General features: G+C 40.9%; 1 protein-coding gene across 6 annotated transcripts in view; it reads left to right on the top strand.

The window, feature by feature from the left end:
- The window catches only part of LOC110991120 (uncharacterized), a 64,310-nt gene that overhangs the window by 22,030 nt on the left and 27,083 nt on the right, over positions 1–15,197 (top strand). For all 6 annotated transcript variants that reach the window (XR_015424763.1, XM_087134491.1, XM_087134490.1 and 3 more), the window contains 7 exons: positions 776–865; positions 1,839–1,888; positions 2,698–2,780; positions 7,188–7,266; positions 7,616–7,715; positions 8,187–8,552; positions 9,177–9,423. Coding sequence is in view for 5 of the 6 variants with exons in the window: in XM_087134491.1 (XP_086990617.1) it covers positions 776–865; positions 1,839–1,888; positions 2,698–2,780; positions 7,188–7,266; positions 7,616–7,715; positions 8,187–8,552; positions 9,177–9,423 (1,015 nt within the window). In the remaining variant the exon portion in view is untranslated. The remainder of the gene's footprint in view (positions 1–775; positions 866–1,838; positions 1,889–2,697; positions 2,781–7,187; positions 7,267–7,615; positions 7,716–8,186; positions 8,553–9,176; positions 9,424–15,197) is intronic.

Here is a 15,197-nt window from a genome sequence, read left to right as displayed (position 1 = left end):
TAGCTGCAGGTGCATTCCTATTGGACCGAGCTCGATTTTTGATCGGTTTTAATATTTCTCAAATTTCTACGTGAAAGTTTTCGCTCAGTTTCTGCACGGGGCTATTTCTCACTAGGCCTGGCCAGTTGGGCAAAGTTGTTGTTTCATCAACTTTCTTTAACCAAGGACCTTTGGGACACTGAAATAAATAGTTTTGATGACTTAACCATTTGTCATCATTTTTATAGAGGGATAGACATGCCAAAAAAGTCACTTCTGTCTGTTGCATGTGACATGCTTACCTCTTTGTGAAAATGATGACCTTTCGACTAGTCTTAACAGATAATCTGTGAAGTGCTTTTTTCTACCAACTGACACCCATACAAGCAGCTCAGATTATTCATATTACCATTTGGGGTTATAATATTAAGGGAATAAATATATGTACCCTACTTAGCCAGTCTTAGTAAGCATCGACCAGCCAAACACATAACTTAAGGCATTCAAGGTGAGCGTGACCAGAGCATCCATTCTCCTGAGCTGGTCTTAAATGACATTTAAGATTGACCAAGCACATTTTTTATGCTATTCATAGCCTATATGCCTTTCGAGTCACACAGTCAAAACAAGTTTTAAAAAGTTATACACTTTCCAACAATTTTGTTCTACAATATACTTCATTTCTTACGACCAGTCCTTATATAGCCATGTTAGTGTATGTGCCTCCCGCTATACAGTCCTTTATCAACTGTTTAAAACGGGCCATGTGACGTGCTTTGTATGTCTGTGATTTCAGGGAGAGCTCCGTGAAGCGACAAAGATTGCTGCCCAGTATAAAATACAGATTGATGAACTGGAAAAGGACTTGACTCAAGCCAAGGCAGAGGTAACTAAACACTGGAAAAAGGATGCTACACGAAAGTTAAAAGTACATGTATGCAAGAATGAATGTACACAAGCTGAGCCAGTGAGCTAGTCAAGGTACATGTTCACCTGGAAAGGAAAGAGATTATTCTTAAAAGAGAGCAGTCGAGTGTCATGATAACTCTCCAGCAAGGGGCTTGGAAAAAAGATGGCAGCAATCAACGTTTTACAGGTGGATATGTACACAAGTCCAAAGTTGCAAAACAACCAGTCGTACACAAACCATCAAGTCATCAAGGAAGCAAATGAGCAATGAACCCACTGCAAAAGGGTCATTCTAAAGAAATAGGAGAACCAATCTTTATGTGTGTCCCAGTCACATCTGTAATTTTGTAAGTTTTGAACACATTCTTTAATTTTCATGAATGGTTATTATTAATGCAAATTACTTGCCCCCCAATAGTTTGGATTCAATTTCAATGATATTTCCACTCCAAAGTACACAGATCAGGTGTGACACAGATCAGGTGGATCCCATATTTATAGAATAACCCAAAAAGAAGCAATATGGGCATTTAAAAATAGTGCGCCTCCAAGAGTTTGCAACGTGTTGATCAATCACAGTGCGCAAAATCTGTCGACCCAATGTGCATTTGGAAAGGGTTGACAAATTTTGCTCACTATGATTGGTCAAGGCATTGCAAACTCTTGGAGGCGCACTATTGTGAATCACCTGTATTAAGCCACAGATGGCATATGATTGGTCAAGTGGTAGTTTGGAAAAATATGTTGGGTTAGGAGAAGGGGGAGGTTGAACATGCAAGTCTGGCTACTTATTAAGGTTCATCAAGGTTGTTTTCATTTGACATGCAAACCTGTCCGGGTCAGTCACGCTGCTTTCACTCACACTGGCGCGGATTGATGTGGGCGGATTAACCATTTCCCATCTATAACCCGCATTTCCCCTTTTTTTCCCCCTTGCTGCTGTCTGACAGATTGCAAAGCTGGAGGAAAGAGTTGCAATAGATAGCAACCAAGACAGCACGTAAGTCTCTACCAACTTGGGTTCCAAGGAGAAGGTTGGAACAGTTTAACGTTACCATTCCTTCCTATACTGTTACACAGTCTGAAGTCTCAGTGGAGTCATTTGTACATGAATCCTCCAGATGACCTTGTGATTTTCTCCTGAACTTTATTACTCTACATGGAACAGTCTCTTGCGTGTTCAGTGTCATGATTACTATTGTGGTACACGACCGTTTCGATCACTCCGAGATACAGTCATACATGAATTTGAAGGTCAACCACAAACTTTATTTTAATTCATAGATAGTAAAGTGGGCATTTGGATAATATCTCATGTAAAATCTTTCCTTATTTCCTTTTCTTCCTTTCTTTCCTCAGGCTGCGCTGAGGCATGGAGCGGCGTTTATTGACTGATTTCATTCTTTAAATGTTGTCGTATGAACCACCTGCAGTTCATTATAAACCGCAGAGATATTTGAGATTGAGAATCAATGTATAAACTGCGGCTTACATTCTGAAAATTATGGAATATTGAGATTATATACATGTATTAAGTAAAAAAATAACACACACACACCAACGAGCGGAACTCGGAAGCAAACGGGGGGGTTCGTTCTAGATAGTAAACATCCAAAAGAAAGCTGCGATATATTCTGGTGGCCCAAAGAATCTTACGAGATGTGGTTGCCATGGAGACTGGGCTGCAGCTGTCTGATTATGGAAGAGGATGTTGGAATGTTGGAATGTTGGGTGTTTGCTTTCTAAAACTTACATTCAAGTCCCTTCTCTGACACACCCATTTGTTCTGTATTGTTGATTTGTTTTCAGATCCAAAGAAGAAAGCAGCGATCCGGACTTTGATAAAAGGATTGCCGAGGCAAAGGACACAGAGGCCAAGAGCCGTCTTGAAGGTAGACCTGAGTGTTGAATTGGATTTGATGTTCTCTGTGCCTGTACAGTTGCTGTGACCAAGCTATGACCCCTCCCCCAGTGGGCAGATTAATCTTGGACTGAATACTTGGGTCCAGAGCATCTTGACCCAATTTCCCTAGACAATCCTCTGGGGTTTTCCCTCTGCACCTGTGGAAGTTGGGATTTCCTTTTGAATCAAGTGGATTCTATTACTGGTCCATGGTCAGTGGAAGGGTTTGCTTTTGTACTTGATAGTGTCCTCTCCCTCCTCCAGGGTTCCCCATTTAAAGTGAAATTTCCTTTAGTGTCAGGAGTGTCTCCAAGAAATATATGTCAGTCACAGGTACTTGTGGTTTTGCGAAAAATGCCTGCCAAGTCTTTAATTGCCGGTCGAAACAGGTCAAAAGCGATGTTTGTTTTTTGGGGGGGATTTGAAAGACAAGCAGAATGTGAAAAAACGGAAAGAAGCAAAAAAACCCAAAAAACACAAAGACATTCAGCTTGTACAAATGAATTTAAGAATGGATCTAGATACAACAATTTCACATAATGGATTGACAACTTCACATAATGGATTGACAACTTCACATAATGATTGACAACTTTACATAATGGATTGACAACTTCACATAATGGATTGACAACATCACATAACAGATTGACAACTTCACATAATGATTGACAACTTCACATAATGGACTGACAACTTCACATAATGGATTGACAACTTCACATAATGGATTGACAGCATCACACAATGGATTGACAACTTCACATAATGGATTGACACCTTCACATAATGGATTGACAACATCACATAATGGATTGACAGCATCACACAATGGATTGACAACATCACATAATGGATTGAGAACTTCACATAATGGATTGACAACTTCACATAATGGATTGACAACATCACATAATGGACTGACAACTTCACAAAATGGACTGACAACTTCTCATAATGGATTGACAACATCACATAATGGTTTGACACCTTCACATAATGGATTGACAACTTCACATAATGGATTGAGAACTTCACATAATGGATTGACAACACCACATAATGGATTGACAACTTTACATAATGGATTGACAACTTGACATATTGAATTGACAACTTCACATAATGGATTGACAACACCACATAATGGATTGACAACACCACATAATGGATTGACAACTTTACATAATGGATTGACAACACCACATAATGGATTGACAACACCACATAATGGATTGACAACTTTACATAATGGATTGACAACACCACATAATGGATTGACAACACATAATGGATTGACAACACCACATAATGGATTGACAACGTCACATAATAGAATGAGGACACAATCAAACTACTTTCGCTGAGTAACATCATATTTTGGTACATTTGGCATTCCATACATGTGCTCTTTGTGTGTGCGCTGGTTACCAACTTGGGCCTAATGGAAGACTTTGACACGCTGGCGGTGGCGGTCCTTTTTACCAGTTCTGAAGATTTCTGCTTTATTCTGAGCATACGTGCACAGTTCTGAGTTGACACAAAACTGTGAAAAAGGACTTGTATGTCTATTACCACCTGCATCTCAAAGCTTTTCCTTGATAAACTTCCCACCATCCTGTTTCTTCTTTTGCCACGAAGGGATGCTTCTACTCAGAGTGGGTAGTCACCCATAAGCAAATGATCTTGTCAAATTTTTAGACTCAACTTTGAATAAAATATTTTTCGTGGGGGACATGACAACTTTAATCTCCTTTGCCCCCTCCCACTCACCCAAATCTTTTATCTCTCTCTAACAAGGTTGTGATTTCAATTAATTTTGATTTTTTTTTCCCCTTCCTGACGTGTATTATTACACTGTATACTGTGTTTGCCCCCAAAGGCTTGTGAAAAAAAAACCACAAGCGTACTCGAGTGGGAATCCATCCTTGGAAATCTTTGGGATTTCACTAATTGAAACAGGAGTGTGTACAAAACTAAAACCAAGATAGAACTAAAAAGATCCTTCTAGATTTTAGTATCTTAACTTTCTGCTAATGCACATATTAAAGTTGTAGTTGCCAAGACTTGAAATGACTCCTTTGAGAAAATTGATATGGGGAGGGAATTATGGAGCGTTTGGAGTAATTATATTTGCTAGTTGCAGATCTGTAAATTTCAAATTGGTTCTGTAGCCTACATACTCTCTGTGACAATAACATGCAGCTTAAGAACCAACCATTTTAAAATACAGTATGCTGCAGTGTTTGGGGCCTTCTTTGCCATGCTGATCTGAATTTCCTGAAGATAAACATCACTTTTCCTCACAACAGTGTTCTCTGATCTTGGCTAACAATGATATTGATGAAGGTAGTAAAAACAAAGGAATTTCATCTTGAGTAGCTTATGTTTAATTTATTTCAAATCCTTCCACACTTAAGGGATTGCATTATGCTGAAAATTACGTAGACCTAAAAATCAGTAAAAATCATGTACGTGAAATGCACAGTATGTGATATACACATGTAGCTTAAGATAAATGGTAAAATTAGTAAGAGATAAAATGAAACCTGCTAAAAGTTGTCTGTTGAAAAACCACTCGTGGATCGAGAAAAGATCCAAAGTATTTCATATTGTACCTAGCCTTGACTCCAAAACTGGTGTTTAAAAAATCAAAACAAGTGATTTGGTCAGTAGCAAAGATCATATAGATGGAGAACTTCACGTTCAACTACACATAAAATGTTGTAATTGCATAGGCACCATTTGAGCAAGTGATACGCCTGCACAATGCACATTACTGCATGGGGAGGCCCCGCAGCAGGCATGTGCACCTGGTGAGCCTGCGCCGAAGCATTACCGTAAACCACGCAGGCGTATCGCTTGCTCAAATGGCGCCCGTGGTAATTACACCTTTTGGGCAGAGTCATCCATCTTGCGCCTTTGGCGCTGTACGATCTTTGGTCAGTAGTTCCATGAGAGATGGAATTGCGCTTTTGGTGTATCCTTGAACCTCTGAGATTGATCTACCTCTCAACCTTTGGCATCCACCTTGCCCCAAGTAGTTGGTTTCCCATGGGCAGAAAAATGCCTTGTCCTGAATCACGGCAAGAATGGTTGCGTCTGCACCTCTTCATCGGACCATTACCTGCGACAGGCCAAACTTCGATTTTAGAATTTGTGGTATGTTGAATAACTCCTGAAAAGGACAAGAACATTCACTTGCGGTTCTCGATGCAGTCCTGACATTGAGCCACATGTTGTGTGGGCAGTGCAAAATATTCCCCTTCCCCCAGATATTGAAGCTATCTGTCTCGTAATGACTTCCTTTAATCAAATGAGCAGATCATAATTACCTCCTGGATAGATATCCCTGATCACAAGGTGTTGTCATGGTAATAGTTGTGTCATGAACATCTCATCTATTGCTACTCCTCCGCAAACTGAATCATACCTGTCCTGTGCCAAAGACGTCCCTGATGAGGTCTTCAGTCAATGTGGTACAGTTTTTAAATGTAAACTTGTTTTCATGCCGGACTTTTTGCGTGCCCATGGTGAATTTCTGGAAATAATATCCAGCTGTGACACAGGCAATCCTACATTTTGAACCTGAAATATCAGGCTCTCTGTGTATAAGGAAACCAGTTAATGCGAGAGAAATTGGAATGAAAAAAGTAGCAGATAAAGATTTGTAGGGTAAAAGCTCTCACCCTGCAAGGTCCAAAGCTTGCTGATGTTGGATTTCCAGTGTGCTGTGGTGCAGTCTTTGCTCTATGCATGCTGCTGCCATAGACATGCAGAGCCTTGATCTGGCTGCTGTACACAATAGATACAGTATAGTCAGTTCAGTGCTTACTCTGTATGTTGCTTTAATATGTAATTTTGCATGTGCGCCGTTAGTTCTTACACCGTGCGATTGGACAATTTGATTTTGACGCGATTGTACAACCATCAGTTTGAGGCTCTGCATGCCTATGGCAGCAATGTGCAAAGAGCAAATATGACCTCTGTGTTTACACTGAAACAAATTGAAAAATGTTGAGGAAAAAAATGACTTTGCCAATTTTTTTGATGTCAGTGTTACAGTTAGTGACCCATTTTCTTTTCTTTTATTAGGGGGAGGGCATGCAGTACATCCCTATTCAAATGCTCAGTACTTTAGAGCCTTGTTTCTTAGCTGACACAGGGCTTTCAGTGGAAGTCTACCTTGATTTGCTTGCCAGTGATGAAGTCATTTTACAACTGGGTGACTTTAATATGCATCCAGAAATATCAGACACTCTGTGTATTTAATACATGATATGTTATAATGAACATGCCAAATAGTTTTGTGGGGTTCTTTAATGGCCTTGATTTCAAGATCCTTTTCAGTTCAAATCTTAATTGGAATCTGGAAAATTGATTCTTTTATTCCTAGTGGTACAAACAGAGCTTCTGGCATCCAAGGATGAAATCAACCGACTGTTGTCTCATTTGGCTCAAGTCACCCGAGAGAAGTGAGCAAAATTTTGCCTGTGTTCCATTTATAGCAATGCCAGCTTTTTACATTGGGAGACAGGGTTAACAAAATGTTGAAAATCTTTTGGGATTGGATGTGACCAGAGTTAAAGACTAGATTTCAAAAAGTGTTTGTTGTGAGTGATTCCTAGAAATAATGTGCAAAAGTTGTGGACTACCAAAGTCAGAGCTGTTAGGTTTAAAGGCTTGGCAACAATGCCACATCAGCTGAAATAGTAAGCTTTTGTGACTTCAAAATGAGTGGAAGGCTAAAGGTGAAGGAGCATTTTAAGAATGCATTTTACTTAAAAGATGTTTGTTCATATACTTAATTTTTCATGACTACAGGGCTGAAATGGTGTCCGCAAAGGTTCATAAAGAGCTGTTACGAATGGCAGAGGAACGAGCCAATCGTGCAGAGATGAAGGCCATGGCCTTGGAACGAGAGGTATAATTAAGTGCACTGACAAACTAATTGGGCTATGGGATAGGCCACGGATGAAGATGGAGAAGGTGGGCAGTTTTTGACACTCCAATTTTCCAAGGAAAACTTCAGGGAAAATAATTTTTTTTTAATCGCTGGAACTGTTTATAACTTGAGGTTTTGTTTGTTTTGAAATTTTGTCATTCACTTAAAACATTTTTCCTTTCTTACAATGATAGGAAATTTTGAAAGTCACGTGCTGCCTCGGAACTGCAAATTATAGTAAAATAGACTGGGTTCATAGATTTGGTTGTCAGAATAACATTTCCTTGTATTTTAAGTCACATATTTTGAAAGTCCTTTTCAGATATGGATTAAAAAAGGATGAAAATGGTTTAATGTTATTGTTGAAAAGTATATAAAGGGAAAGCTAAATTTCCATATAACTTGGATATTATGCTCAAAATAAGCTGATTTGTTGAAATAACCCTGCAGCTGAGATTTTTGATGGAAGAGCAATCCCTTGCGGGGGCATCCTCAGGAGATCCTCCTAAGATTCCTCCCCGCCGGAAGGAGGTCAAGTATCCTGCCTCTTCGGTGGGCATCCGCACTTCCCCCAAATACTTCCAGAAGCACAGCACCCTGTACAGCCGTGGCAATCTGGGTGCCAAGAGGGGCCAGCCTGCAGTCAGTGGGGGCCGGACTGCCGGCGGTGGGGGCACCTCCACCGCGAGCAACAACAGGCCCACCAAGCCCCAGACGCGGACCTGGTCGCTGAGCCGGCTTCGGAAGGTGGAGGCCAGCAAGACGACAAAGGAGGCCAAGAAGGAGAATGGCAAGGAGGGCAAGAATTCTGGCAAGGTACATTGAAGAGTGTAGATGCTTTGAGACGTCAAGTTAGTAAATTATTGTTAAATTGGTTTAAGATTTAATCAAGTGAAAGGTCCAGAGATATGAATGTCTGTTGTTTGTGGCATAGCTTTTTTGAATATTTAAGAAGTTCAAATGTGGGAACGTATAAACCTGTTACTGTTTTCTGTGACATAGCATGAAAAACTTGTAAACAGGTCATGGCAGTTCGCGTAGTACCCTTAGTCATGAAATTAGCTGTAGGCTGTAGTTGAAGATGGGGCAGGGGGCCTGTTATAGCTGAGGTCAAAGAAAGTGCACTGGACTATTTCGAACTGATTGTACACAAACCCATGATGTTTCTGTGCGAAAGAGCACACAACTCTATGAGAAATATCTGCAGCCACAATCTAGTGGTGTCTGTTGGTTTTCCTAGGCCTATGTGTATTTCCGTCCATAGACAAGTGATTTGGACATGGATGAAATGTTGGTACACAAAAGTTGGCATTTGGCTGAAGAGGCACTCAATTATATGGTAATATTTGTTATTTTTACATGTACCATGGAGAGTGTATATGAAAGTCAGTTATCGTCTGTCTTCTTCTTCGTCAAACGTCATCATTGTTTGCTTTACAGGTTTCTTTCCTCCAGCGGGTGCAGTCGAGAGTGACCAGCGCCCAGACCAAGTCGGAGGTCCAGAAATCCCTCTTTGACCGCATGCAGTCCCGGTTCTTTGCCAAGTCGTCCCCCAAGAGCTCTGCCGCACCGGCCTCGTCTAGCTGCGACCTGCCAGATCTGTCCAGCCTGGAGGAGGAGTCCTCCAAGTCGGAGTACGAGGTGCCCATGGACCCAGTCCAGAGGTTTGCCGGAACGCCTCTGATCGGTAAGTGGCTCTGTGTTTCAAACAAGGGGAAACGAGAAGGAGAGGAGAGAAAAATTGCAGGTTGAGGATATTGTTCTCTTGTCAGCAATAACAGTCAATATTCAACTCTTTTGTAGGTCATTTTGAATGAACAAGTATCGTGAATGTCAAGCATCAGACGAGGGTAACTAGTCAGTGATTCAGAACATAACACTGGTAGAGTCAAGCTATTATAACCAATAAGTGCATGTTGTGCAACTATACTTAGATCTGTTTAATCAGACCATGTGAAAAACTTACTGGTGTATTAAGTGTATTAATGGGGGATCATCCTTCGCAGCAGCTGCAAGGCTAAATTAACAAAGGATACAGCCACGATATGGTCAAGCTGACGGCATTTAGAGGCTTTCCAGGTAGGTAGCCACCAAATGACCCATATTTGACCACAGAGTACAGGTGGAGTTGGAAAGCGTTAAGCAAAACCAGAGAACTCCAAACAAAAACCCTCCTGGTACAGGTCTGGAGAGAGCCACCGAAACAACTCTGTTCACATATGGCTTGTGGTGGGATTCAAACCCAGGTGACAGTGATGGACGTATGTCCAATCGTTTTCCCAGGCGACAGTGATGGACGTATGTCCAATCGTTTTCTTCAGGATGAGTGCCTCACACTCATTTTTTTTCCTTTTACATATTCCACTAATTCCTTTTAATCAGTAGACCCCAGAAACTCCGACAATTTGCAAATTCCTGATGGTGGAACCTCTATGTGTTCTTGGGTTTCAAGAATTAGGATGGCATTTCCTTAAGGCTGTCAGTAACAGTCCTCAGACCTTGACAGTTCTGGAAATAATGCTTAAGCGCCGAGGAGTAACTTCTGCCGCTGTCTTGCACAGGTGTGCTGGGTTACGCGAAAAAGATATTGACAACCCGTCCAAACCATTCAATATTACATCGGTAGTTTGGATTCCAGCACAGAAGCAAAAGTTTTACCAGACAAGGTAATATGCCCCACAAGTCCTTGCTTGATCTGATTGGCCAAAAGGCTGTGATGAAGAAATTACTGGCCAATCAGCCTGGGGTTGTCTGTCATCGAGTCCGTGCACGCTGACAGGACCTGTGCCTGGCACACTGACAGGAACTGTGAGTTTTAGTGATAACTTCCTGTCATTGCATCTTGTATTACTTTATTTGCAACAAAACTTTCTATTTAAGGCATCAGGTGCGAGGATGTTTGTTTTTTTTCTTTGAAATTGGAGGACACGGTGCTCGAAGCAGATGGATTTTGTGGGTGTTATTATTCTCTGTATTTTAGAGAAGAATGGAGGTCAGATTGGCAGAAGAGGTGGTCTCAACATTCCTCCATGCATGTTAAAGATGGGATACAAATGTAACAGGTGAATCTTTATCATGTTAGCAGCTGAGGGTCTACAGTTACCGATTTTAGCTTGATTTGTGTTCAGCCATGACACCCCTGTGATGTTTAATTATGACTGAACTGTACAGCCATGATTTGGAATTTGTTTTCGATGGGTCACTTGGGTAAGGCATCCGGCCACTCTGAAACCTTACCCCTTGGCTTTGTCACCGACTGTGTTAGGCTGCACTTCTGCTTGATGCTCTCCTTCATCTGTCTTGCACCTGGTTTTGCACCTTTACTTGTATTTTTCCACAGCAGCTTGTGAGGAAGGCATGGGTATTGGAAGGATTTTTCTTGGGGGGGAGGGAGAGGGGAGTGTGCATAGCACTCGACAGCAGCAAACGAAGGAAGGGAGTCAATTCCGAGGCATTTTCAAGTGAATTGGTTATTTTCATCCCCTGTCCTCACATTTTTCGGTTTTTATCATTTTTTTTCTCTTTGTATTTTTGATTTTGCTCCCAGGAGCATGCACCCTAGCCTCTTTTCCCCCTTGTGATGCCCAAAGGAAAGGGGTTTTGTGATGAACCATCCTAATTGACGCATGGTGGACACAGTAGGAGGGCGCTATTTGAAATGGGTAGATTTGGAGTAAATGAAGACTAAAGATTTTATAGAAACCAAATAGCGCCCTCCTATTGCATCTGCCACACCTCAAATAGGCTAACAGCGTAAACCACTGGTCTTTCCATTTCCATTCACATTTGTCCTGTAAGGAGCATTGTAAAGTAGCCTACATGTAGAGGAGGAAGCTTTTTTTTAAAAATGGAGGAAGGGTGATAACCACTTAGTTTTAATACAACTGTTTGATTCGATGTCAACAAACTTTGGAATAACCTGCCTGCTGGCAAGTTTCCCTGAAAAACTTTACAGTGGGACACTAGTGCGGGGGGGGGGGAAATTGTTTTCATATGGGAGATAGTGTGAAGTGTGAGCTAGCCATGATGACGACATTCCGGCCAGTGACTGGACCTTCTTGGATGGTCTTAGTATGGTTAAGCTAATACGTTTTTTAGGGGGAGGGGGAAAGGACCTCGCAATGTTGTACTCTTTCTCGTGAAAAAAATTACTGAGTTCTTTACTGGATGCTTAAATTATCCACAAGGGCTGCCTTCCATCTTGAGACAGGAGTAGGCAGAAGTAGTGACATTGCTAGATCAAGGTTAATACGGACAGCATTATCAGCAATATCCTTGTGGAAACAGCTGCGATGGTCATTGCGTTGCACCCCTGTTATTATTCAACATGATTCACGGAGGTAGCGCATCCAAGGAAGTAGCCAATCGAAGGGCATGCATGCAGGTGTCAGTGGAACAGTGACATCTGGAGTGAATGCTTTCACGTTCTGCTTACATCCGGGGCAAAACAATTTTATTGAAGCCAGTGAAGTAGTTCACGTGGAGTAAGCTATTTCAGGAACTCAGATCATCTCATGTCGGACATGTGAAATTGCTGATTTCACTTGTCCATTGTCATAGGGATTGGGTATGAAAGACCCTTGTCCCTTTCTGTTCCAGTAGACTGGAAGAGACCCGAAACTAGCTTTTCACTGTGTATAACTATGACCAAATTCATGAGTATCCCCCCTCAAGAAAATTAACCCCCCCCAGTGTTGCCACCTTCAAATTAAATCCAGTTATGCCAGTGTGACTATGGTCAGAGCATCCATTGATATATCTATTGTCAGTCTCTTGTCTAAGCCTGCATATTAAATGTCCAGTTGCATACATGTACAAAGAGTTAGTTGTGACAAGTGTCGGGGAGGGATGGTTGATTTTCAGCAACCCCCCGCCCCAAATAATAGACTTTGTCCCAGATTGTTTGCAGTGACACTGAAAGAAAAAAAATGACCAGTGTAATAACCATTGGTTTCCTTGTCAGTGTTTGTGCTCTCAGAAATTACTTGTGCAAGGTCAGAATTTTGCTTTGCTTGAAGGCAAAATTCCACTTTCTCTTGGCTGATAGAAGACCTGGATTTGACAACCTCAGTTAGTTTCCAACTAGGGACCATTGAAACAGATGAATGGTAACGGAATTCTGGACTGCATATGGTTTCACACACCCCTTTGGGACTGTTCACACTGAGAGCGGAGCTGAGGAACTGCACATGTATGGAGAAATTTCAGTCTTGACCTGAGAATGCTTTTGAAGGAAAGCAAGATCAAAGGCAAAATAGAAAGTGGACCTGCTTCATCAGTTCTGTTTATGAACTGTACAAAGGCTGAAAATAGATACAGATTACTGAAATTTTGCAGTGTGATTTCATAGACTTTCATGTAGCTACATCAGTGTTTTGACCTTAATTCTTTTTTTCAGGGAAGACAATTCCTCAAAAACATAATGGAAAATGGCACGTTCTTTGCAGATGCGGTTGGGTATACTGTCATTTTCAGACATGTTTCGAATGTAACTACGTCAAAGTCTGGCCTCGTGTGCCTTTGGCAATTTTTTTTTTCATCAGAGACTTTACTTAGCCATATCATGATTGTGAGTGTGTTTTACAGGTAAGTTATCTGTTACTTTATCAAGAGATCCGTTGTTTCCATTTTTTTGATTTTTTTGGTTATTAATACCTAGATTTACAAATTTAGTCTTCTTACTATCTTTACACAGATGTTTCTATTGGGGGTAAGTCATGCCCTGGACCAAAACTTTTTCAAATCATTGTCCTCTCCTATTTTGCTTAATTGCTGGACACCGAAAAATAATTTTGTATGTTAAGATTCATTTAGTCAATATTATTCAATATTATCACTGAAGTTCACATATCATTTCGGGGAAGAGCTCTTAAAAGCAAGAGGACTTGGTCACTCTAAAGATTGCATTTGGCATGAATTTCATAATTATTAAAAAAAAATTTTAAAAGAGGAAATTGTTAAAAGAAATGCACTAAAGAAAATGCATACAAAGAAAAATTGTATATTTGCTGGTTTTGAAACAAAACAAATTTGACAAAATTACATAGACATATACAAACATTTTTACAAAGTGGTGCATACACGTACATGTAGTTCACTCCCAAGTCTTGATTAGAAATTGGTGTAACCGATGTAACTAATGCCTTACTTCCTTTCGTCCACTCGACTTTTTTAAATGTAAACTTGCCTCCTCCCAGTGCATTCCTAAGGCACAGCTGAGCTTTGGCTGTCGCATTAGATTTCCTTGCTGAGCTTTGCCTCACACCCAAATGTATTGAAATTCATGAGGTTGAATTTCCTTGAGAATGTTTGGGGTTAGCGCTAGCTATTAATATCTAAAGATTCATCATACCATAGGAATGCAGTTGCAGAGTAAGTCGGTTTGAGTGTTGCCAGTTGGATTGCTCTGTATCAGAGACTGGTCTTCACCCTGAGCATTGGTTTCTTTTTTCTTCAGTTTGTTGAAGTTAGTAGGCTTTGCATTTAATGTTGAAGCTCTTGCGTTGTCGGTTACCTAGTGGGGGAAATCCTGATGTGAAGCATTTCAGCAATCTTATAAACTTGCAATAATCAATTACCATCATAGATAATTGATATGCCCGGTGCTCCTTCACCCAGCATCTGGTGTAGTCATTGACCTTCTGGGTAATTTTGCTGCCACAAGTTCATGACAGTGTCATCTGTGTGACTTTCACCCGTAAAGAAGAATCGGCTTGGTTGATTGGCTCTCCTTCTGAAGAGTTGGTGAAGATTTCTAAGATTCCTGAGTGTGTCTGGCTTAGGCTGTCAGTGAAGGATTTGTAGATCCTGTTTGAGAATGGCATTTTTGTTCACTCTGCCCCAGCGCTTATACATGTTCATCCAGAGTGTGTTTTATACCCAGGACCACTGGTCCCAGAATGAAGGTAAGATGTCGCCGTCTTTGTATTAATTTTTGTTCAGTTTCGTGACTGCCTGATCTCCGGTCATATTGTCGACTAATTTTGGAGTGATCGAGGCCCCGACTATTGGTGACCAATTACCAATGGCCAGGCTTGAAATAATCAGAAATCCAATACCTACAAGCTTACAGAGGAATAGCCAGGGATTTATTTATGTCCCACCTTTTTGACCAGACTATTTGCTACCTTTGTCTGCATGTGCCCATCTACATCCTGAACTATGCCCTCATTTTGTAGCAAACTGGGAAATTGTGATGACAAATGAAGTCAGCAGAACCAGTATTCATTCCTTTATTTGCATGTTACTGAGTCTGAGTCAACACAGCTTCAGTGCATGGTACATCCCAAAATGGGAAACCCCATTTAAACATGAATTAAAGGATGACATGTGTAGAACTACGTGCAGGGCGGTACTTCCTTTGTGACATGTTTCTAAATATAGTTGTGACGAAGAACTACATAAATACAGTGGCTTCGGTTTGTACCTAAGTGCACCACAGTTGTTTGAACACTTTTTTTC

Source organism: Acanthaster planci, linkage group LG03 (genome assembly GCF_054643075.1).
Source record: "Acanthaster planci isolate LZ-2023a linkage group LG03, COTS_SCS, whole genome shotgun sequence".
In the NCBI taxonomy this organism is placed as follows: domain Eukaryota; kingdom Metazoa; phylum Echinodermata; class Asteroidea; order Valvatida; family Acanthasteridae; genus Acanthaster; species Acanthaster planci.
This window is presented reverse-complemented; position numbering and strand designations above follow the sequence as displayed.